This window comes from Lactuca virosa, chromosome 2 (assembly GCF_052849685.1).
Source record: "Lactuca virosa cultivar CGN04683 chromosome 2, Lactuca_virosa_CGN04683_v6, whole genome shotgun sequence".
NCBI classification, from domain to species: domain Eukaryota; kingdom Viridiplantae; phylum Streptophyta; class Magnoliopsida; order Asterales; family Asteraceae; genus Lactuca; species Lactuca virosa.
The window spans coordinates 156297429-156320945 of record NC_136427.1 but is presented as its reverse complement, the minus strand read 5'-3'; the positions used below and the strand labels follow the sequence as shown (position 1 = coordinate 156320945).

The window sequence follows — 23517 nt, the reverse complement described above, 5'->3', positions numbered from 1 at the left end:
GTACCTGAAAGAATAAACTGAAACTGTATGCCCGAAAGCTTAGTGAGTTCCCCCAAAATACCCATACCCACAACAATACACATATAACCATAAACATCATACTATGGGTCCAGTCAACCATCGGGTTGGAATACCCCAGGCCCTCAACCATCCAGTTGGAATGTCAACATACTATGGGTCCAATCATCCTCGGGATGGAATACGCCATGCCCACAACCAACAGGTTGGAATGCCCACATACTATGAGTCCAGTCATCCTCGAGATGGAATACTCCAGGACCACAACCAACAAGTTGGAATGCACCTAATGAGACTGGAGTTACACGAGTGTTCCTCCAATTCACTCAAACCAAGGCTCTGATACCAACTTGTAACACCCATAAAAATCATGCCAATTTTGAACTTTTAAAAACATTTCAATCCATTAAAATCATTACATCTTTGTTTTCAAAATGTATAATATCAGAGTTTTCCCAGAAACATAAACAAAACATGAGGAGCTGTACGATCATGCCTTCGCTTTGCCGCGATACCCCGATGTACCTGAAACAATAAACTGAAACTGTATGCCCGAAAGCTTAGTGAGTTCCCCCAAAATACCCATACCCACAACAATACACATATAACCATAAACATCATACTATGGGTCCAGTCAACCATCGGGTTGGAATACCCCAGGCCCTCAACCATCCAGTTGGAATGCCAACATACTATGGGTCCAATCATCCTCGGGATGGAATACGCCATGCCCACAACCAACAGGTTGGAATGCCCACATACTATGAGTCCAATCATCCTCGAGATGGAATACTCCAGGACCACAACCAACAAGTTGGAATGCCCACATACTATGAGTCCAGTCATCCTCGGGATGGAATACTCACGGCCCACAACCAACATGTTGGAATGCCCAGGTCTATTGGCTTTCACACAAAGCAGATAAGCCTCAACCGCCAAACAAACATGTACACATATAACAGATAATCACATAGCAGTCTATAGACAACAGCTGGTCTAACGGACCATACCACATACCACATAATATTATCCTACCCTCTAGGATTCCGAACTATCAGGTCATACCACCTATCACATAATATCATCCTACCCTTTGGGATACCGATCTAACAGATCATACTAACATAACAAAACCAGATACCAATCCAAAGGGCCGGCCTTGGTGCCTTAGACCCTTGAGTATAGTGAGGATAACTCACCTCACACTGTCGACTCGAAGATAAACTCAAGCTCTCGGATTGCCGGTACAAACTCCACCACCTAAACGCACCATAGAACCATGCTTGTAAATTTCCAATTTCCCAAAATGTCCCAGAAGTCCAATAGTCAACCCTTGGTCAGAGTCAAAGTCAACTGTCAAAGTCAACAGTCCATGTTGACCTTAACTCGTCGAGTACAACTAGCCACTCGCCGAGTTCCTTGCATAACTCGCCAACTCGCCGAGTCACTTGAGTGACTCGTCGAGTTCCTAGTGTCAGTGACCGTAAACTCCTTGGCCAACTTGTCGAGTTTCCCCTATAACTCGCCGAGTTCATATGTGTCCAAAGGTTGGGAAAACCCTAGCCGACTCGCCGAGTCACTCATCTGACTCGCCGAGCCCACGACAATCTTCATCGGACTCGCCGAATCGACCATGCGACTCGCCGAGTCCCTTCAGTCCTTCATCCATACAGAGGCTTTTCAAGCCATGCTAAGGCTCCAAATTGTAGATCCAGCTTCCCAAGGCATGTTTATCACGTAAAGTTGCAAACTTTACGTGCATGCAAAGCTCTAAAGTCTTAAAATGACAACACCAAGCTTGTAAAGAAGTCTCACACTTGAGGGAAGGCTCACATGCATCAAAGCTGATAACTTTATGGATCTAGAGGCCAAAGGGAGTCCAGATCTGAAGTTGCAACTTCAGATCTTGGCTCAAACACAAGAACCTTTCCTAAAACCCACCCAAAAGAGATTAAAGATAAAATGAGCCAAGGAAACAACCTAATACCTTCAAGAGAGTGCCAACTGAAGTAGATCTTTGATTCCCACGAGTTCCTTGCTTTAATTTACTTGTTTTCCGCAAGTGTTTCCTCACCAAGGTCCCTCTTCCAAGCTTTATCACACCAAAGAAATACACATACGCGATTTAGGGTTTAAGAGTGTCAAGGAGCTGTAAAGGGGACGCTGGGGGAGGCCAATGATCCTTTAAATAGGGTGCAATACCCCGGAATTTAGGGTTTCATCTGTCAGCTCCTACTCGTCGAGTCCTTTTTTGGACTCGGCGAGTAGGTCACTAAAACGCGTGGACCAACCCGCTGCTACTCGACGAGTAGGGCAACCAACTCGTCGAGTAGACCTTGAAATCAAGAAAATCTTATGTAAGAAATCAATACCTGAGAATCGGGGCGTTACATAATCCACAAACACATACCCAACATTATCATCATCATCGTCGATGTACTTCAGCCGCCACTATAATAATCCTCTTGATAATAAACACCATCGTTTGCATGGTGCATATCATATTCCAAATCCATCGTGTGAAAAAAAACAATAAAGATTAAAGATCAAAAATATTTGAAGAACTTACCAAGTTAAAACGGAAATCGATTAAAGAGGCATTCAAATTTATCCGTATAATTAGGAATCACATCAATAATTGTCTAGCCGATACGTCATTACCTTACTGATTTTAAAGGATTTAAATTTGTAATTTTGGTGGTATATTAAATGACCGAAAATAATGGATGTAAAAAGGATTCAAATTTAATGAGTTAAGAGTAACTTGGTAATTATCAGAAACATTTTGGAGATGCCATGTGATAAACATCGATTCATTTATTATAATAAAAATATTTCAAACTACAATTAAAAAAGATAAATAATTCAGATACGTAAATCATAAAACAGTTTTGATGATGACAATCTCTAACCAAGACATTATTACATCTAACATGATTCAATTTTATTTTCTATCCACTCAAAATTTAATGATATAATTTTGGAGGTAATAAATTAGGATTTAACGGGTCAAAAGATGAACCAGGTATATTCAAAAGTTTATCACTGTAAACCATTTAATATAATATTTAATTACAAAAAGATAATGCTAATATTTTAATGACCAGAATTTCTATTAGCATGTATTAATATAATAATAGTTAATTATATTAAAAGGATAACAATATTTTATTAAAAGAAAAGAAAATTAAGCGTAAATTGTCAGTTTAATTTCGAAATTAATGTGAAAAAAATTAATTTGTTTGAATAGGATAAAGGTTTTGATGACAATTCCTTTTGAAATAACTAACATCCAGCTAGTCAAAATAAAATCCCACTTGTTCTTCTCCGAGTCCAACACGAGTCATCTAATGACGTAAAGAGTTCTCCCTGCATACTTTTTTCAATTCAAGATTCTGTTTTTCTTTTCAAATTCAAGAACAATCTTTATCTTTATCCTATATTTTCAAGAACAATCGTTTCAATTCACTTTTCTGTTTTTCTGGTTTTCATTGGATTCATCTCGAATTTCTCAAGTAAGCTTCTTTCTCTTCTGGAATACACGCAATACTCTGTGTCAGACTGCAATGCTTATTCATAAATCATAACTCAATTCATTGTTCTTGATTAATCGTTTCATGTATATGTTCTCTTTCTAGATTCATGTCTTTCTTCTAAAACCAAAGTGCAATCAATCGCGCTCATACTTCCTTCAATTCAGGGCGCCAACTGGAATGTGCAAACTTGACAACGAAGACGACACAAAATTCTGAAACTTCTCTCTCTGGGTTTCGAGGTTCGTAATATCGCAAATAAACCCAGAAGATCACATGCATAGCAATACGATTTAGGTTTATCCTTGTGTCGATTTTATGAATTTTATCTGTTTATTGTTTCTGCGATTGAAAACCCTAGGTCAATTTTCATAAAAGAATTTCAATTTTACATTTCTCTATCATTTCGCTTCAATGGGAGATTATCCGTTCAAGATGAATTAAACCCTGGTCTGAGTTATATGACGTCATCTTCTTCTTCTTGAACACACATGCGACTTTACTTCATTACCAAGTTCTCAATGATTAAAATTATGCAACTTCTTTTCAGTTACTTGATTTTAACGATTCTTTGTAGAAAAAATGTCAACCGGAAATTGCAGAAGGATTTCCCCGGAAGAAGTTCAGAAGGTAAGACTTTTTGATTCTTCATTGCTTTTGTTTACTACTTTCGATCTTTGAAATTCTATAATCATAATTTTTTTTTGGGTATAATTGAATTCAGGTACAAAATCTAATAGAACAATGTCTATGGAATTACATGAACAAGAAACAAGCGATGGATATTCTCTATCAGAAACAAAACATTGAACCTATCTTTACAAAGCTTGGTATATATCGCAATTTGAATTAATTTTCTTATCTCTTTTCATAAAATTTTCATGATTATATAACTTATCACTACTTAATTTTTAGTTTGGGAGAGGCTTGAAGAAGAAAATCAAGAATTCTTCAAGATTTACTATCTGAAGTTAGCGTTGACAAATCAAATAACGCAATTTAACGATCTGCTTTATCAACAAGCTGTAGCTGATTTAAATCAAGCGAATAACCCACATGGAGTTGCGTGTAATGGATCTCAATTACATGGAAGTAATTTCGTTTCCCATGGAGTGAATCATAATAATGTGCCGGAAAATGTTGCCGTGAAGGCGGAGAACATGCAGCAGTACAATTTTCCGGCGGTGGTGCAGGGCGTGTTTAATGGTGGTGGACCGTTTGTACAGTCGGTGATGCAAAATGGTTCGGTGAATATGGCGGTGGGTAGTCAGAATGGGAATGGGGTTGCAGTCGGTGGGCCTGAAGGGTATTTTGGTAATTCGAGGTTTTTCTATCAGGCGACTCATGGCAATGGAATGGAATCACATCATGACGTTTCATCATTTGGAAACATGGATTCCATTCCGGTTTCATATCGGTTAAATGGAAGAGTTATGGATGACACTTTTTCATCTCATCAAATTTTGCGACAGTTTGGTCAACCGGAATCGAGAGCTGACTTTTCTTATACTACAGGTTCTCTCTCTCTCTCGTGTGTGTGTGTGTGTTTTGGTATTTTGTGGTTAATTTTTATATGGTGTTTTTCAGGAGAAAACAGGAGATTTGGCAATATATCAAGAAACTTTGATTTTCAGAATTTTGGGAGAGATTCGTAGAACAATAAGAGTCAATAAACTAAGGTAATGATTGGTATTGACACTCCTTGATTTTGAAAAAAAAAAAAAAGTTTATAGTCAAGACACTTGTTTTTAAACTTATGAATGTGTAACAAAAGATAGGTATGGAATTTAATATATTAGAAATCTAAAAAGGTTTTGTGAATACGTTTAAAACGATGTCAATATTGAATTTTGTTGATATAAATTTTTTACTTTCATTTTTGTAAAAGAAAATAAAAGTTTTTGTGATTTAACATAAAAATAATCAAATTTTTTACTTTCATTTTTAATTACATTTAACTTATTATAAAAAAATACATGTATTAGTTTTAGTAAATCACATCATTTAAAAGATTTTGTTAGAGGGTGTTTGGGATTGCTTTAAAAATGATTTTTGGATTTTTTATTTTTCCAAAAAGTCAAAAAAAATTCAAAAGATGTTTGACAAATTGAGAAGTTCTTTTTAAAGCAACTTTTGGACAAGGGAAAAAAGATTGATTCCAAAAGTCATAATTCGTAACTTTTTGTGACTTTTGTGTCTTTTAAAAACAATTTTTGTCTTTTGCCAATCCAAACACTTTTTAAACCATTCTTTTTGAAAAAAGTCAAGCTGAAAAAGTTATCCCAAATTAATACATTGAAAGTGATATAGTGTTGAGTATTATTTGATATTACTCTATTTTAAGTTACAAAAGAAAGCAAATTTATTTTAATTTTGTAAGAAAAATTGATGGGTTAAATTACTTATTCTTTTTAATTTGATATTTGTAGAAAAATATAAGTTGTATAAACAAATAAGTTACATATTTATTTATCTATTTGTTTTTGTTGCTGCAGGTGGTCAATTGTAAATACTAAATACAAATCTTTGTAAATAGGAATGGAAGGAAGGATTATGCGTTTCAAGTCTTGTAGATATAACGAGATCAAAGAATTTGTAATCATTGTTTGGTACTTGACATTACAATAAAAATAAAATCGTTACGAAAGTTAGAAAATATAACATGTTCGTTTTTTAGTTCGTTAAAATATAGTAATTTTGTGAAAGATAAAACCAAATATAATAACAGCAGCTTTTATAACTCAAAATTTTATTTAAAATGTTAGTATAATTACCACATAAGTTTTTTTTCCTCAGATTTATATAACAAGATTTGTTTAGTTGTATACATTAAAAGAAAAAATGGATATAAAATGTAACATAACAATAAAAACACAAATAGTACCCTCGGAATGCAAATGCGAGTACATATTAAAAACACAAATCTACTCAAATCTAAAATCGTGTTCAATGTTTTATTCGTGCAACTTTATTTCAATCATGATTATCTTATGTTTACATGCTTCGATAATTATTAAATAAAGTAAATTATATAAATAGTTGACTTGGTTTTGGAATAAATTACATGTTTTATTTTTATCTTTTGACAAAAAATTATTAATTGGTGTCGTTTGTAAATTATCGTACATTCAAACTAACTATAAAAAACGTCATGTCACTGGTTCTTATGGTTTCGAAACCTTGCAAGTACGGTCATTCTGGCGTTAAAACTAACTTTTCAGCTGTTTTTTTATGAAAAGACCAATTTACCCTTGAACCAAATCAACAATATAACAAACCTCAAGGACCATTTGTGTAATTTTGAAAATTTGAAATTATATATATATATATATATATATATATATATATATATATATATATATATATATATATATATATATAGAGAGAGAGAGAGAGAGAGAGAGGGGGGGGGGGGAGGGGGGGTCAATTGAGAAATAAATGTTGAGAATAAGGGAATGAATTTGCCGCCTAAACGCTCCAACATACCGGGCTGAAGGAAACGTATATTCATATATGAATATGGCAGCGGTGGTTAGTGGCATATGTGGCGGTGGCTGGTGGTAGTTGACGGCGAAGGTAGTGCTGGTTGTAGAGGTGGCTGTGGTGGTTGGTGGTGGTGGTGATGGTGGCTGGTGGCAGAGGGGATGTGGTGAATTCATATATGAATACACTTACTTCTATATTCATATATGTGTAACGTCCCAAATTATGAGGATAAAAATTTCATTTTTAATATAATTAAAACATTCATTTATCCTTTATTCAACCATTTAAGAGTATTTCAAATAAACGATCTAACATGCGCTGCGATCAAGCCGGGCCCTTCCGTTACGAACCGGAAGTACCTTAAATCATAAACCACAAACTGTAAACACAAAGATTAGTGAGTTCCCCAATATACCACATACCATACATAACATACGGATCATACATATCAACATACAATAGGAGGTGCTATGTGCCAACCATAGTCTTGCCATAATGACACGAGCCGTATCAAGGTCTTTCCTGGCCAAGCCGGGGACCAAAAGCATGGGTCTTACAGACAAGTGCCAGGAGCCACCTCCTGGTCTTCCATGCAAGCATCACAAAGACAATTAGGAGGTGCTATAGGAGGTGCTATGTGTCAACCATAGTATTGCCATTATGCCACAAGTCGTATCATGGTCTTTCCTTGCCAAGGCGGGGACCAAAAGCCTAGGTCTTACAGACAAGTGCCAGGAGCCACCTCCTGGTCTTCCATGCAAGTATCACAAAGACAACTAGCATATAATCTACATCTACTTATCTACTTAACTGTCAGAGTCAAAACTTTGGTCTTGCATACAGATCTGTTAGGAGCCACCTCCTGGTCTTTCATACAAATGCCAAGGACCACCCCCTTGTCTTCCTATAATACATAAACCAAATGGGCAGGCATTGGTGCCTTCGACCCATAGTACAGTGAGGAGACTCACCTCAATCGACAGACAAATCCCACAACTACTGCAGCTGCTGCGAACTGAATCAAACAACCAAACCATACTTTAATAATTAACCAGGACTATACCCCAAGCACTAGGTCCAAAAACGGTCCAACTAACCAGACCCAAAAATGGCACAAGCTCATTGGGCAAACTAAGGCCCAAAACCACAATCCTAGGCCCAATAAGGTGTCACACCCCCAAACCAAGGATGGCAGAAACGTCCGGGGGTGGAGGACTTCATGTATAGTATCACAACAACGAGTATAATAGTGCTCAAAGTAAATACAACCATCATAAATATAATTGAAAAGGTTACACCATAGAATAAGTTTACATGTTTCAAAATCAATTACATTATGATGACAAAATGAACTATTTGACGATTTATCGTCTCATCCTCAAAATGCTGTTGGTTTTCCTGTTTCACTGATTTCCTGAGAATACAAGTAGTTTTGAAAAAGTGTCAACAATTAAGTTGGTGAGTTCATAAGAGTTTTGTTTGAGAAAGAAACCATTTTCCTTGTAAAAGCGACAAAGTATGTTTCCAGAAAATCCAATATTTTCTTTATTAAGTGAAATGAATGCTTCTATGTTATGCGATAATGAACCCTAGAAAGACCCATAGATTTCCTTCTATAATCGCCCAGTGTATATAAGTTATATAAAATTTAAGTTATATAAACCGTCGAATATAATGGGTCTGCCCTAGGTCCACAACCAAACAAGGAACAGGAAGTAAGGCGGGCCCACCAATTCTAAGTCGATTATGACTAGATTCTTATATAACTCTAGCATATACACTTAGCAATTATAGCTGAAGTCTAACAATTCTAGATGAAATATAGTTTTTAACAGAGATATGATTCCAAAGAAAATCCTATATTTTCCTAATAAAAGTTATGTGGTCCTAAATCCCAGGACCAGAAATAAACAAGTATTTTCCATACTTAAAGATATAAAAGTGGTTTTAAATCGGCATAAAACCCTTTTTAAAGTTAGGTAGTCCTAAATCCCAGGACCGAAAATAAACAAGTATTTTACCATACTTAAAATAATTCTTGCAAGTTTAAATCGACATAAACTCGTTTAGTTTAGAAGTAAAACCCCTTTTCAAAGTAGAAGTTTCCATGTAAACTTAAAAGATTGTTAACTACCTATGTGAGTCGCTATAACCATACTATGACGAGAAATAACCTGCACAACGTTTTTCAGACGTTAAGATACTATGACTCTTGTCACCCGTAGACCTGCAGGTCCCACTGTAGCTAGCAGCAAGGTGTGGGGTATCAAACCCAATATAGATCTATACAAAATTATCACGCTCTCCCTACAAGAGACTCTGGTTATAACTTACAGGAATTGGGATCCCGTACTCGAACGTACGGGGGGAGAATTGCCTCACAACCTAAGTTAACTAGTTTACACATAGTTTGATATTAAAACCTCTTCCGTGGAGGAAGTGAACTCACCTTTTATGAAAATACATTAGTGATATGAAATCCTTAAACTATTACTATGATAGTTTATTACGTAAGATATGAAAAACCCATTTGTTTTGAGAGTAAAACCTTTTTCATGTAGTAAAAATCCATAAACTATGCTTATTGAAGTTTATTATATGTATTCGAAATGAATGAGTAAAATTTATCATGAATGACTAAATTTAAGTTTAAGATGATAAACTAACGAGAAAATACATTCAATATTTAGAACTTATTGTTATACACTTTGCTCAACATAATACAAAGTGTTAGGAAAGTTATAAGCTGTTAACTAGTTTTTAACCTTTCAGCACTGTTTTAGAAAAATCATAGAAACATCATACGAAGTCGAAAACTGAATCCGTAAATTCTGAGAGTTCAAAAAATGTGTCTAATTTGTTCATAATTTTTATTGTGATTTTTGGAAGTCTTTAACTTGTGTTAAAATGTTCATATTCACAGACTGGTCCGAATTCATTTTTGAAATGATAGGTAGTTTTGTAAAAATCACCATAAATCGTAGAAAAATCGTATGGTGATGTGCAAGTAGTCATTTTAAAGGTATGAACCTGAACTATTTGCACCTAATACAGTTTTGAAAACTAAAATGTTTAAGTTGACCAAAACAGTCCGTGAATGGAGTTGAACTTTTCTGATGAAGGCTGTTAAATGAGTTTAGTTGAGTTCTTGGTGTTTTAGCTTGTATTCCCCCCCTTAAAACTTAAGAAAAACATGAAAAGATAGGGGTATGAACTCACCTTGAGTGATTTCAGTAGATGGATCATGGAGAAAAGAAGTCCTCAACTCAAGAACACTTGGGAGATGCTTGAAGATTTGAAGATCTAACACAAATATGACGATATTTGTGTAAGCAATCTATGATTTGGATGAAAGATAGTAGAATATGTAAGTGTAGAGGAAGATACTTACTAATAGTAGAAGAAAAGCTTGGGGAATAGCCTTGAATCTCGAATTTTAGAGAGAGAAAGAGAGAGAGGAAGGAGTTTGTTCTTTGGTGGAAAATGAGAGAAATGTGAGGAGATGGGAGGGCTTTCCAGCTCTTGACCAAGTGTGTGGCTGGAAAATGGTGAGAAAAGTACTATGAAATGACTGGGTATGGGTGAATAGTGACTGAGAATAGTCAAAGAGTGGGTGTGGGAGGTAACTTGTGTCCTTGCCCAAAGGATAAGTCAACACTCCACCTAAATATCTCACCCACTAGATTTTATTCTTAAATAAAGATTTCCATAAAAATATGTTTAAATTATGAATATTTAGGGTCTTATATGTTAAAATACGATTTTTGGAGAAAATCCCGCGTTAAAATCACTAAAAACGGGCTTAATACGTGGAAATGGTCAAAAACCGGGAAAAACAGGCGAAAATCCGAAGTCTGGGCCGGAGGTTCGGTTCCTGATGCTTAGAACCGAGAGTAGAAGAGGAGACCGAGAGTGCAAGGAGAAGGAACAGAAGGCGAGGCTCGGTCTCGGTGGCTATCTGCGAGGTTCGGTCTTGGCTTGCATCTCGGAACCGGAGGTCAAGTCCTTAGACCGAAGGTGAGGTCCTCGGACCGAAGGTAGGAATGGAAGAGCCGAAAGTCAGGTCTCGGTTCTGATTAGTCAGGGGACCGAAATAGACCGACCGCTCGGTCCATTTCGGTTGAGAGGGTTCGGCTCTAAGAGGTTCGACTCCTAAGAGAAGTTTCGGTTCCTAAGAGGAGTTTCGGCTCCTTAAGGCTGTTTTTCACGTAGACTTCCGTTTTCGAGCTGTTTTCGTCAAATTCGAGGGTCGGGATGCCCCGAGTGATTATAAAAAGTTGAGAGAGATTTGGGAGAGATTTGTCATACTTGGAGAGATTTGGCATACTTAGAGAGATTTGGGAGAGATTTCACATACTTAGAGAGATTTGGAAGAGATTTGACATTCTTGGAGAGATTTCTCATACAGAGAGAGATTTGGGAGAGATTTCACATTCTTGGAGAGATTTCTTATACTTAGAGAGATTTGGGAGAGATTTGACATTCTTGGAGAGATTTCTCATACAGAGAGAGATTTGGGAGAGATTTGACATTCTTGGAGAGATTTCTCATACAGAGAGAGATTTGGGAGAGATTTCACATTCTTGGAGAGATTTCTCATACAGAAAGAGATTTGGGAGAGATTTCACATTCTTGGAGAGATTTCTCATACTTAGAGAGTTTTGGGAGATATTTCACACACTTGGAGAGATTTCTCATACTTAGAGAGTTTTGGGAGAGATTTCACACACTTGGAGAGATTTCTCATACTTAGAGAGTTTTGGGAGAGATTTCACACACTTGGAGAGGTTTCTCATACTTAGAGAGTTTTGGGAGAGTTAGAGTGAAAGAGATTGGGAGAGACTTCTTTTGTGACCTTTTTGAGTGTTTGGCTTTGCAACGCAGGGTTTGTACATCCCGTTAAGTCTCGTTATGATTGTTATATGCCCCTGAGGGTTAAGGAATAATGTTTTATCGAGTAGTTTCATCACTTGCCCTGATTAGGGTTTAGAATTTCCGAACACGTGAAAACTCTAAGTGATACTTTATATTAAGATTGCGAGTAGGTACAATAAGAGTCATGATGGAAACCCTAATATACAAGGGTTAGATGAGTTGACCGGTTTGACTTGTTGACTTTAGTTGACTTCGACTTGGCCAAAAATTGAGGGTTGTCACATCATCCCCCCGTTAGAAAGAATTTCGTCCCGAAATTAGCGTTTCGACTGGGACTTCTAGAATTTGGAGGAAAGATGGGGGAACTTTTCGTAGTATAAGGAATTGATATGGTGGGGGAACAACCCGTTTGATGTTGACGACCTTGGAATTTCTTATTGTAACTTGAGCTGAGTCGATTTAAAGGAGTTATTGTTTTGGAATAATGGTGTATTCTACGTGTGCCTTTATGCTCTCTGCTTTATACTTGGTATTACCACTATGAATATTTTATAATGTAATTTGCGAGTACTAGCATTACGAATGCTTTATCAATTGTGACGAAATTTGCATTATAAGTCCTACCAGTTCTTTTATAATCGCTTGGTGTAAACTAGTCGTATATCATTAAGATTGCAAGGGCATTCGGATGGGTGACCCCGCCTTAAGCCCACAACTGTGACAACCGTCAAATTTCGGTCAAGTCAAAGTCAAACAAAGTCAACAAGTCAAACCGGTCAACTCCAATAACCCTTGTATGTTAGGGTTTACGTTATGTAATCACTATACAATTCGCTATTTTAATGAGAAATCATCATTTGGAAAGTCCATGTGTTTGATTTTCCTTAGCCTTAACAGTGCTAAACAACGAACCAAAGCGATAAAACACTATTGCACAATCATCGGGATTGTGTACGACACTAAAACACGGTTTAACGGGGTTTACGAACCTTGCGTTGTGAAGCCGGACACTCAAATTAATCACAAACGAAACCTCTCTAAATCGTTTTCACTCTATCTCTTTCTATTTGAAATCTCTCCCAAATCTCTCTCAAAAGTTACTTTAACTTTTTGTAATCATTTGGGTCATCTCGACCCTTAACCGGGTCAAAAACCACTTGAAACGGGGTAAAAACGGGTAAAATAACCTTAAGGAACCAAAACCCTCCTATTAGAAGCGAAGCCTCTCAGGACCGAAGCCTCTCATGAGAAGCCTCTCAGGACCGAAGCCTCTCATTAGAAGCCTCTCAGGACCGAAGCCTCTCAGGACCGAAGCCTCTCATTAGAAGCCTCTCAGGACAGAAGCCTCGCATGAGAAGCTTCTCAGACAGCCATGCGAGAGGTCTCGCAGACGGCCCCTTTTTACCGGTTTTTCGACTACGACTTCGTTTTAACTCCGTTTTTCATTATTTTAACGTGGGATTTTCACCCAAAACTTTATTTTATAAACTAAGGCCCCAAAATATATAAATCTCCAGGGTTTTTATAAAAATATATTAAAAGACTTAGTGGTTGAACTAATTATTGAGGGAATATTTGCTTTTCCTTAATTTATGGCAAAAGCAAACCACCACCACCTCACTCTATGATCAGCCACTCTTTCCCACTACCCCTTGTCTCCTTAGTGGACCTTTACACCCAATCTCCAGCTCTTCCCACGTTCTAAGAGCTGGAGGATTGATCCTCTCTCCTCATTCTCCATAAAGTTCTTTCATTCTACACTTAGCAACCAAAGGACACTCTCCAAAATTCTCTCATCTTTTCTTTCAACTTCAAGAACTTCAAGGCTTTCTTCAGGGATTTATTTCTTCAATTAGTAAGTATCTTCATCATTCATATAATTATTACACTCCATTCTACTCAAATCATTGATATCTTACACAAATTCCATCTTATTCGGTGTTAGATTCTCGAATCATCAAGACATCTTCTTAGTGTTCTTGGGTTGAATACTTCCTCTCTCTCACTTTCATCTACTGAAACCACATAAGGTGAGTTCATACCCCTACATTTACAAGTTTTTCTTAAGTTTTAAGGGGGGAATACAAGTAAAATCATCAAGAACACAATTAAACTTTTTTCTATCAGATTACATCAGAAAAGATGAACTTCGATCACGGACTGTTTTGGTCAACTTAAATATTTTAGTTTTCAAAACTGTTCCAGGTGCAAGTAGTTCAAACTCTTAGCTTTAAAATGGCTACTTGCATATCTCCATATGATTTTTCTACAATTTATGGTGATTTTTACAAAACTGCCTATCATTTCAGAGGCAAACCCGGACCAGTCTGTGATTATGAACATTTTCACCTCTGTTAGAGATCACTAAAAATCATGATAAAATTTACGAACAAACTAGACTCATATTCCAAACTCTCAGAATTTGCGGATTTGGATTTAGAGCTTTGATGATTTTTCTATAAATTTTCTAAGAACAGTAACAGAAACTGTATACAACAAAAAGTTGCTGTCAATTTCATTTCACCTTGTAACATGTTGAGCAAGGTGTATATCTTTATGTGATTATATGTTATTGCAATATATGACATTTTATCTTAATATTTAGACACACATCAGTTTACAAATGGATTTGGACATATAAAATATAAAGAATAACAAGTGATTATAATCAAAGTACAACCGATACATTCAAACATTTAATAAACTATTTTGAATATAGTTTGCATACATTACTACGTACTACCCTTGGTTGATAAACTATAATAGGTATAGTTTATGATACATTACATAACACATACATTTAAAAAGGGTACATTTATACAAAGGATATTTTCATTAAGCAAGGTACGGCCATACGGTACCAAGTTTTCATAACACGTAATTCCGTTAATGACTTTGTGAGACATTTACTTCAAATTACCATTAAGTCCTATATTGTAACCAGAGTCTCCTTGAGGGAGAGCGTGATAGTTGTGTATAGATCTATATTGGGTTTGACAAACCCACACCTAAACTGCATGCAACAGTTAGACCGATAGGTCTGGGGTGACAAATGTCATAACATTTCCGACGCCTGAAGAACGTCGTTTTAGGCAACCTTGGTCATAGTATGGTTATAATAAACTCACATAAAGTATTAATAAACATTGGAATTTACAGGAACTTCATTAAAATTTAACGAGTTTATGTCGATTTAAACTTGCATTGTTTTACTATAAATATGACAAATTACTTGTACATTTCGGTCTTTGGGTTTTAAGACTACATTTACACATTAAGGAAAATATTGGATTTTCTAACACAAATACTACTTTTACAAACGAAAGGCTTTTAATAATACCAAACAAAAGCTTATGAACTCACCAACCTTTGTGTTGACACTTTTTCAAACAACTTGTATTCTTAGGAAATCATTAAACAGGTAACCAAGTGCTTTTGAGGATGGGGCGCTAAGGCGTCTACTATTTCATATTTTGTCAACATATTGTAATTGATTCGTAAACATGTAATTCATACAATGATGTCACTTTTTCAATTATATATATGTTGGTTGTGTTTGCTTCAATTACTATTACAATTGTTGTTATGATACTATACATGAAGTCCTCCACCCCCGGACGTTTCCGCCATCCTTGGTTTGGGGGTGTGACAACAACCAAACAAGGAACAGGAAATGAGGCGGAATCACACATTCTAAGTCCATAGAATCTTAATGATATATGACCATAATGTTTACACTAGCCGTCATAGATTCACCAGTAAAACCCTGCGTTTTTATATAGATGATAAGACTTATTCGGGTTTTGCCGTGTTCTCGAGATGCTTTCAGCCTTTCTCGAACTTGTACTAAGTCATAAGTGATAACTTCTCTTTGGAGCGCCGCCTAGGGTCTGCTTTAGTGTTTCTCGTCTGATTAGATCGGTAGGGAACATATGGGTTTGGTTTATACGACTAGACTTATTCGGATGACAGGGCGTTCACTCGCACTCCTGGGTAACCTTGTCCCGCAGTTCAAGGTAGGACTCGTACCTGGTCTATCCATCACTTACTTGCGCATATAGGTCATATGTAATTAAGGTTGGTAAGACAGTTGGATGGGTGACTCTGCCCCAAGTCCACAACAAGACAAGGAACATGAATTAGGGCGGAAACACACATCCAATGTCCGTAGAATCTTAATTATACATTATCCTCGCGTATACGCTTAGTGGTGATAGACTAACCGTATTCGTCCCATGCTTCTATGCTTGAACCTCATCTGCTGTATGCGTGACATTCCCGAAGGGTCTTCTGGAAATACTTGTGGTAAGGTTTCGGAAGGTATAATACCCCTCTGGTGAGTGGTTTGGGGTTTCACAGCGAGAGATGACCCGGAGGTCCGTGTCGGATTTATGTTTATGAGAGACGAAGGTTCCGATATTTAGCGGGTTAGGTGAAGGGTCTTTTCGTAGCCGTTAAATCGGGAAGGTGAGGACTATACCGATCGAAATCTAATGATGACAATAGTATCTTTTTAGGTACGATATGTGTTAAGTTGTATTCGTAAGAAGTGCTCATTAGGGTGATAGAGTATCTTGTGTTTCTTTTCAATGTGTTCCGTTTTGTTCGATGTTATTATTACTGCAGATGATTCCTACCACAGCGTCTAGCACTAGTAGTGAGTGTGTTCTGATAGCTAGCAATGATACTTGATATCATGATCCCTGACAAGTCACTCTATGATCGAGCGGTATGTGTACGTCGCATGTAATTTGATATTGGTGAAATCGTCGAGTGGGTGGCTCCATCCTAATCCTATTACTAGACATGGAACAGGAGTCAAGACGGAATTATTCGCTTTAAGTCTTTAGTATTTTGATTATAATTAACCCTGATGTATTCAGCAAGTCATCACAGCTTACAGGTAATGATCCTAAGGTCATATATGATTGTCCTTTATTTGATTTGAACGAGAGAGTATTTTAACTACTTTTTGAAAGACGGAAATTTTAGTAAGCATACCGAATTCATTACAAACATATGGTACTTAAACGTTTTGCCGTTGGAAACATTACAAAATTCCTAAAAATGTTTCCTTGTTGCTCCTACTGGTTTGTTCGTCACACTCCTCCTACTCCCCCGTCATTCTTTTCAGTTGGACATTCCCTCTTGAAGTGCCCCTTTTTACCGCATAGGTAGCATACTGGGCCTACCTTGGTGTTGGTGATTGAAGGGAGGTGCTGGGTTTGGTTTCTGCAGAAGCGGACAGTATGTCCGTTCTCGTTGCAGTTTTTACAGTGCATCACTCGGCAAGCCCCATTGTGGTGGAAGTTACACTTGTTACACTTTGGGAGTCTTCCCATATATGGTCTGACCGGTGCGGGGGTGACAGACCTTGTGGCTAGTGTCGGGGCATGTGTCGTGACTGGTGTTGTAATGGCAGGGGCGGCCATGGGTTGTCGTCTTTTAGCAAATCTTTGAGATTGGTTGTGCTCCTTTTTGTTCCGAAACTTTCGCTTCTTGTTCGTAGGTTTGTGGCCTGAGGCGCCTTCATTGGAAGACACCCGCCGGTGTTCCTAATTGTTACAACGATTTATATTGTCGGTACCGCTTCCATCTCTTCTGGCGTTGTTAGCATTGAGTTGAGCCATGACGGCTGTCACGGCTGCCGTGACTGCAGCTTGAAAAGTAGCATAGTCTATCTGTAGGGTTGGCGCCTTGCTAGTTGGTTGGTTGCCTCTTGGTGAAGATATAGCTCTGTTTCACGATGAAAAAAAAAACGACTTCGTGAGTGGAGATAATTATCTCAAGTGCATTCTTACGATTTATATTCACACATATAATTTTTTGCACATTGCTGTACTATTCTTAGTGTTTCTGCTAACGTTCCTGAGACGGAGTTATGGTAGTGGGTAGAAGTAGGTTTCGTACAGGTGTTAAGCTTTACTCATCTTAGGACCATGTTTGTCCAAACACACTTAGCTGAGGAGTTTTGATGGGATCCGGTGTATTAGCGCTCGTATGATCGCACCCTATAGGTCTATGAAGAAGGGCACCTTTTAACTATGAGGCTTAAAAAGGTGAGATGATAGTGAGTCTTGAGTAAGGGTTTATACGTCGGGAGTTATTTATCTTAGTTCTGAGTGTATCGTGTTCCGGTTGTTTATGGTGTTCTGAAAACAGTTCATAATGAAAGTATATATATAATAAACCCATGTATTTTAGTAGTTTTGTATCCAAGTGAAACCTTGTAATTTGATCCAAGCTAGGTCCTTCTTACGATCAATTGATGTATGCTTAGTTATATATTAAGACTAAATAGACTTTCGAGTCTGTTAGGTATGTCCTAAGCCCATCTTGTAAATATTATTCTAGTAATTATGGTTTCAGAGAAAATTTTGACCTCGATGCAGGTCTGCCTCACATCCATGTAAGGAAAAGTTTTGATAGCAAGTAGATCTCTCGATTAGTATAACCGTTTAAATCGCAGTGTTGTGCTTACACATAGAATAGAGTAGCACCAATGCATACTCATGAACCTAATTTACAAGGTCTTGTGAGCGGTATGAACTCTACTCACGACGATCCGTCCCTTGCGATGCCTGAGGCAAAGTCGATGCACCTTGCAGCTCTGCCAATCGACGTTTGGCTGCAACCATTCTCTCTTCGAATGTCGTGTGCCTACCCTGCTACGCTTTTGCCTCCTCCCGAGCGGCGATAAGGTCTTAAAAAGAAAGTTGGTCTCTGAAATAGTAGTCTCTTTCCGAGTCTCGGGTACGTGAGATGGAAGGGTCTGTAATAGCGCACAGTTTTCGAACTCGGTTTGCAGTCTCCCTGTTTTAATCCCCGATGTTCGTGATCCGCCGGGTCTTTGCCGGGAGGGCTCTGTCAGTCGGTCCCCCGTGGTTGAGGTCATAGCACCCTCGTTGGTCTCCACATGGTGATTGCTGTCATTGCCGTCGACTCCAACCCTCGATCACGGTTGCCCAACGGGGCACAGGTCCGATGTAGTCGAAACGGTTCGTGGGAACCCTGGCTATGCATGGAGGGTTGATTACCTCCGGTTCCGCTTCTGATTCTTCTCATAACCATCCACCATTTCCCTGGTTGGGAAAATAGGGGTCGCCTGGTAAGTAGGATCTTGCTATGTTATACGTGCGAGAATAGGAGTGGGAGAGATAATTAATAGGCGTCTAATCCTATAATTACTTATAGGGGTGATCCTTATCAGTCACGTCTATAATCACATAGTGCATACCAGTTATACATAGTCTGAGATAGAATAGACCTTCGAATAAATGACTCTACTCTAAGTCCACAACCAAATAAGGAACAAGAAGTAGAGCAATAGTCATAGATTCTGAGTCTATAATATCTTTAATTATGTATAACCTTGGCGTATGCACTCAGTCGTTAAAGACCTACTAATAGGGGTCTTTAGTTTTCACATAAGTTGGTTATGGTATCACAAAATACTCCTATAGTATTTTAATGTTTGACTTATGCTTTTCAATGTTTGTTTGTAGATAGAATTGGTAAGCTTTTAGACTTGTTGCAACGCCACAACCATTCCCGGGCATATGCTAATCACCTGTGGGTTAGACATAGTTGATCAGGCTATGTCATTCCCAGACCTGACTATACATCCCCAAGCCTACTTGTGCCATTCAACAATCATTACTTTTGTTTTGTTCTAGAATGATGCTGACCTTAGTATGTATGCATGCATGTATACTTTTAACAAGAAACTATTTATTTCAAAAAGTATAGTTATTTGAAAAATGTTAAATCAGAGACCTTAGTCCCAATGCATTTATAGTTTGTATATCTTATGTGGTTCGATATACTTAGTTCACTATAAACAATGCTCTGATACCAATCTGTCACACCCCCAAACCAAGGATGGCGGAAACGTCCGGGGGTGGAGGACTTCATGTATAGTATCACAACAACGAGTATAATAGTGCTCAAAGTAAATACAACCATCATAAATATAATTGAAAAGGTTACACCATAGAATAAGTTTACATGTTTCAAAATTAATTACATTATGATGACAAAATGAACTATTTGACGATTTATCGTCCCATCCTCAAAATGCTGTTGGTTTTCCTGTTTCACTGATTTCCTGAGAATACAAGTAGTTTTGAAAAAGTGTCAACAATTAAGTTGGTGAGTTCATAAGAGTTTTGTTTGAGAAAGAAACCATTTTCCTTGTAAAAGCGACAAAGTATGTTTCCAGAAAATCCAATATTTTCTTTATTAAGTGAAATGAATGCTTCTATGTTATGCGATAATGAACCCTAGAAAGACCCATAGATTTCCTTCTATAATCGCCCAGTGTATATAAGTTATATAAAATTTAAGTTAAATAAACCGTCGAATATAATGGGTCTGCCCTAGGTCCACAACCAAACAAGGAACAGGAAGTAAGGCGGGCCCACCAATTCTAAGTCGATTATGACTAGATTCTTATATAACTCTAGCATATACACTTAGCAATTATAGCTGAAGTCTAACAATTCTAGATGAAATATAGTTTTTAACAGAGATATGATTCCAAAGAAAATCCTATATTTTCCTTATAAAAGTTATGTGGTCCTAAATCCCAGGACCAGAAATAAACAAGTATTTTCCATACTTAAAGATATAAAAGTGGTTTTAAATCGGCATAAAACCCTTTTTAAAGTTAGGTAGTCCTAAATCCCAGGACCGAAAATAAACAAGTATTTTACCATACTTAAAACAATTCTTGCAAGTTTAAATCGGCATAAACTCGTTTAGTTTAGAAGTAAAACCCCTTTTCAAAATAGAAGTTTCCATGTAAACTTAAAAGATTGTTAACTACCTATGTGAGTCGCTATAACCATACTATGACGAGAAATAACCTGCACAACGTTTTTCAGATGTTAAGATACTATGACTCTTGTCACCCGTAGACCTGCAGGTCCCACTGTAGCTAGCAGCAAGGTGTGGGGTATCAAACCCAATATAGATCTATACACAATTATCACGCTCTCCCTACAAGAGACTCTGGTTATAACTTACAGGAATTGGGATCCCGTACTCGAACGTACGGGGAGAGAATTGTCTCACAACCTAAGTTAACTAGTTTACACATAGTTTGATATTAAAACCTCTTCCGTGGAGGAAGTGAAATCACCTTTTATGAAAATACATTAGTGATATGAAATCCTTAAACTATTACTATGATAGTTTATTACGTAAGATATGAAAAACCCATTTGTTTTGAGAGTAAAACCTTTTTCATGTAGTAAAAATCCATAAACTATGCTTATTGAAGTTTATTATATGTATTCGAAATGAATGAGTAAAACTTATCATGAATGACTAAATTTAAGTTTAAGATGATAAACTAACGAGAAAATACATTCAATATTTAGAACTTATTGTTATACACTTTGCTCAGCATAATACAAAGTGTTATGAAAGTTATAAGCTGTTAACTAGTTTTTAACCTTTCAGCACTGTTTTAGAAAAATCATAGAAACATCATACGAAGTCGAAAACTGAATCCGTAAATTCTCAGAGTTCACAAAATGTGTCTAGTTTGTTCATAATTTTTATTGTGATTTTTGGAAGTCTTTAACTTGTGTTAAAATGTTCATATTCACAGACTGGTCCGAATTCATTTTTGAAATGATAGGCAGTTTTGTAAAAATCACCATAAATCATAGAAAAATTGTATGGTGATGTGCAAGTAGTCATTTTAAAGTTATGAACCTGAAATATTTGCAGCTAATACAGTTTTGAAAACTAAAATGTTTAAGTTGACCAAAACAGTCCGTGAATGGGGTTGAACTTTTCTGATGAAGGCTGTTAAATGAGTTTAGTTGAGTTCTTGGTGTTTTAACTTGTATTCCCCCCCTTAAAACTTAAGAAAAACATGAAAAGATAGGGGTATGAACTCACCTTGAGTGATTTCAGTAGATGGATGATGGAGAAAAGAAGTGCTCAACTCAAGAACACTTGGGAGATGCTTGAAGATTTGAAGATCTAACACAAATATGACGATATTTGTGTAAGCAATCTATGATTTGGATGAAAGATAGTAGAATATGTAAGTGTAGAGGAAGATACTTACTAATAGTAGAAGAAAAGCTTGGGGAATAGCCTTGAATCTCGAATTTTAGAGAGAGAAAGAGAGAGAGGAAGGAGTTTGTTCTTTGGTGGAAAATGAGAGAAATGTGAGGAGATGGGAGGGCTTTCCAGCTCTTGACCAAGTGTGTGGCTGGAAAATGGTGAGAAAAGTACTATGAAATGACTGGGTATGGGTGAATAGTGACTGAGAATAGTCAAAGAGTGGGTGTGGGAGGTAACTTGTGTCCTTGCCCAAAGGATAAGTCAACACTCCACCTAAATATCTCACCCACTAGATTTTATTCTTAAATAAAGATTTCCATAAAAATATGTTTAAATTATGAATATTTAGGGTCTTATATGTTAAAATACGATTTTTGGAGAAAATCCCGCGTTAAAATCACTAAAAACGGGCTTAATACGTGGAAATGGTCAAAAACCGGGAAAAACAGGCGAAAATCCGAAGTCTGGGCCGGAGGTTCGGTTCCTGATGCTTAGAACCGAGAGTAGAAGAGGAGACCGAGAGTGCAAGGAGAAGGAACAGAAGGCGAGGCTCGGTCTCGGTGGCTATCTGCGAGGTTCGGTCTTGGCTTGCATCTCGGAACCGGAGGTCAAGTCCTTGGACCGAAGGTGAGGTCCTCGGACCGAAGGTAGGAATGGAAGAGCCGAAAGTCAGGTCTCGGTTCTGATTAGTCAGGGGACCAAAATAGACCGACCGCTCGGTCCATTTCGGTTGAGAGGGTTTCGGTTCTCAGGAGGTTCGGCTCCTAAGACGAGTTTCGGTTCCTAAGAGGAGTTTCGGCTCCTTAAGGCTGTTTTTCGCGTAGACTTCCGTTTTCGAGCTGTTTTCGTCAAATTCGAGGGTCGGTATGCCCCGAGTGATTATAAAAAGTTGAGAGAGATTTGGGAGAGATTTTTCATATTTGGAGAGATTTGGCATACTTAGAGAGATTTGGGAGAGATTTCACATACTTAGAGAGATTTGGGAGAGATTTCACATACTTAGAGAGATTTGGAAGAGATTTGACATTCTTGGAGAGATTTCTCATACAGAGAGAGATTTGGGAGAGATTTCACATTCTTGGAGAGAATTCTCATACTTAGAGAGATTTGGGAGAGATTTGACATTCTTGGAGAGATTTCTCATACAGAGAGAGATTTGGGAGAGATTTGACATTCTTGGAGAGATTTCTCATACAGAGAGAGATTTGGGAGAGATTTCACATTCTTGGAGAGATTTCTCATACAGAGAGAGATTTGGGAGAGATTTCACATTCTTGGAGAGATTTCTCATACTTAGAGAGTTTTGGGAGAGATTTCACACACTTGGAGAGATTTCTCATACTTAGAGAGTTTTGGGAGAGATTTCACACACTTGGAGAGATTTCTCATACTTAGAGAGTTTTGGGAGAGAGTTCACACACTTGGAGAGGTTTCTCATACTTAGAGAGTTTTGGGAGAGTTAGAGTGAAAGAGATTGGGAAAGACTTCTTTTGTGACCTTTTTGAGTGTTTGGCTTTGCAAC

At 37.4% G+C, this 23517-nt stretch overlaps 1 protein-coding gene across 1 annotated transcript; it reads left to right on the top strand.

Annotated features, from left to right (window-relative positions):
- The first annotated feature begins 3329 nt into the window (after window positions 1-3329).
- LOC145156571 (uncharacterized) lies at window positions 3330-6212 on the top strand. The gene is made up of 7 exons (XM_079075878.1): window positions 3330-3533; window positions 3719-3793; window positions 4129-4181; window positions 4276-4381; window positions 4467-5066; window positions 5139-5230; window positions 6047-6212. Exons 3-6 carry the CDS (start codon window positions 4134-4136, stop codon window positions 5204-5206), a joined length of 822 nt encoding a protein of 273 aa, XP_078932004.1. The 5' UTR covers window positions 3330-3533; window positions 3719-3793; window positions 4129-4133; the 3' UTR covers window positions 5207-5230; window positions 6047-6212.
- The last annotated feature ends 17305 nt before the right edge of the window (window positions 6213-23517 follow it).

Excerpts from the sequence above, each read along its gene's own strand:
- LOC145156571 (XM_079075878.1), top strand. The coding sequence starts at position 4,134 with ATGTCAACCGGAAATTGCAGAAGGATTTCCCCGGAAGAAGTTCAGAAG. Across the intron at positions 4,182-4,275 it reads CCCCGGAAGAAGTTCAGAAG|GTACAAAATCTAATAGAACA; the intron begins GTAAGACTTTTT and ends AATTGAATTCAG. Across the intron at positions 4,382-4,466 it reads ACCTATCTTTACAAAGCTTG|TTTGGGAGAGGCTTGAAGAA; the intron begins GTATATATCGCA and ends CTTAATTTTTAG.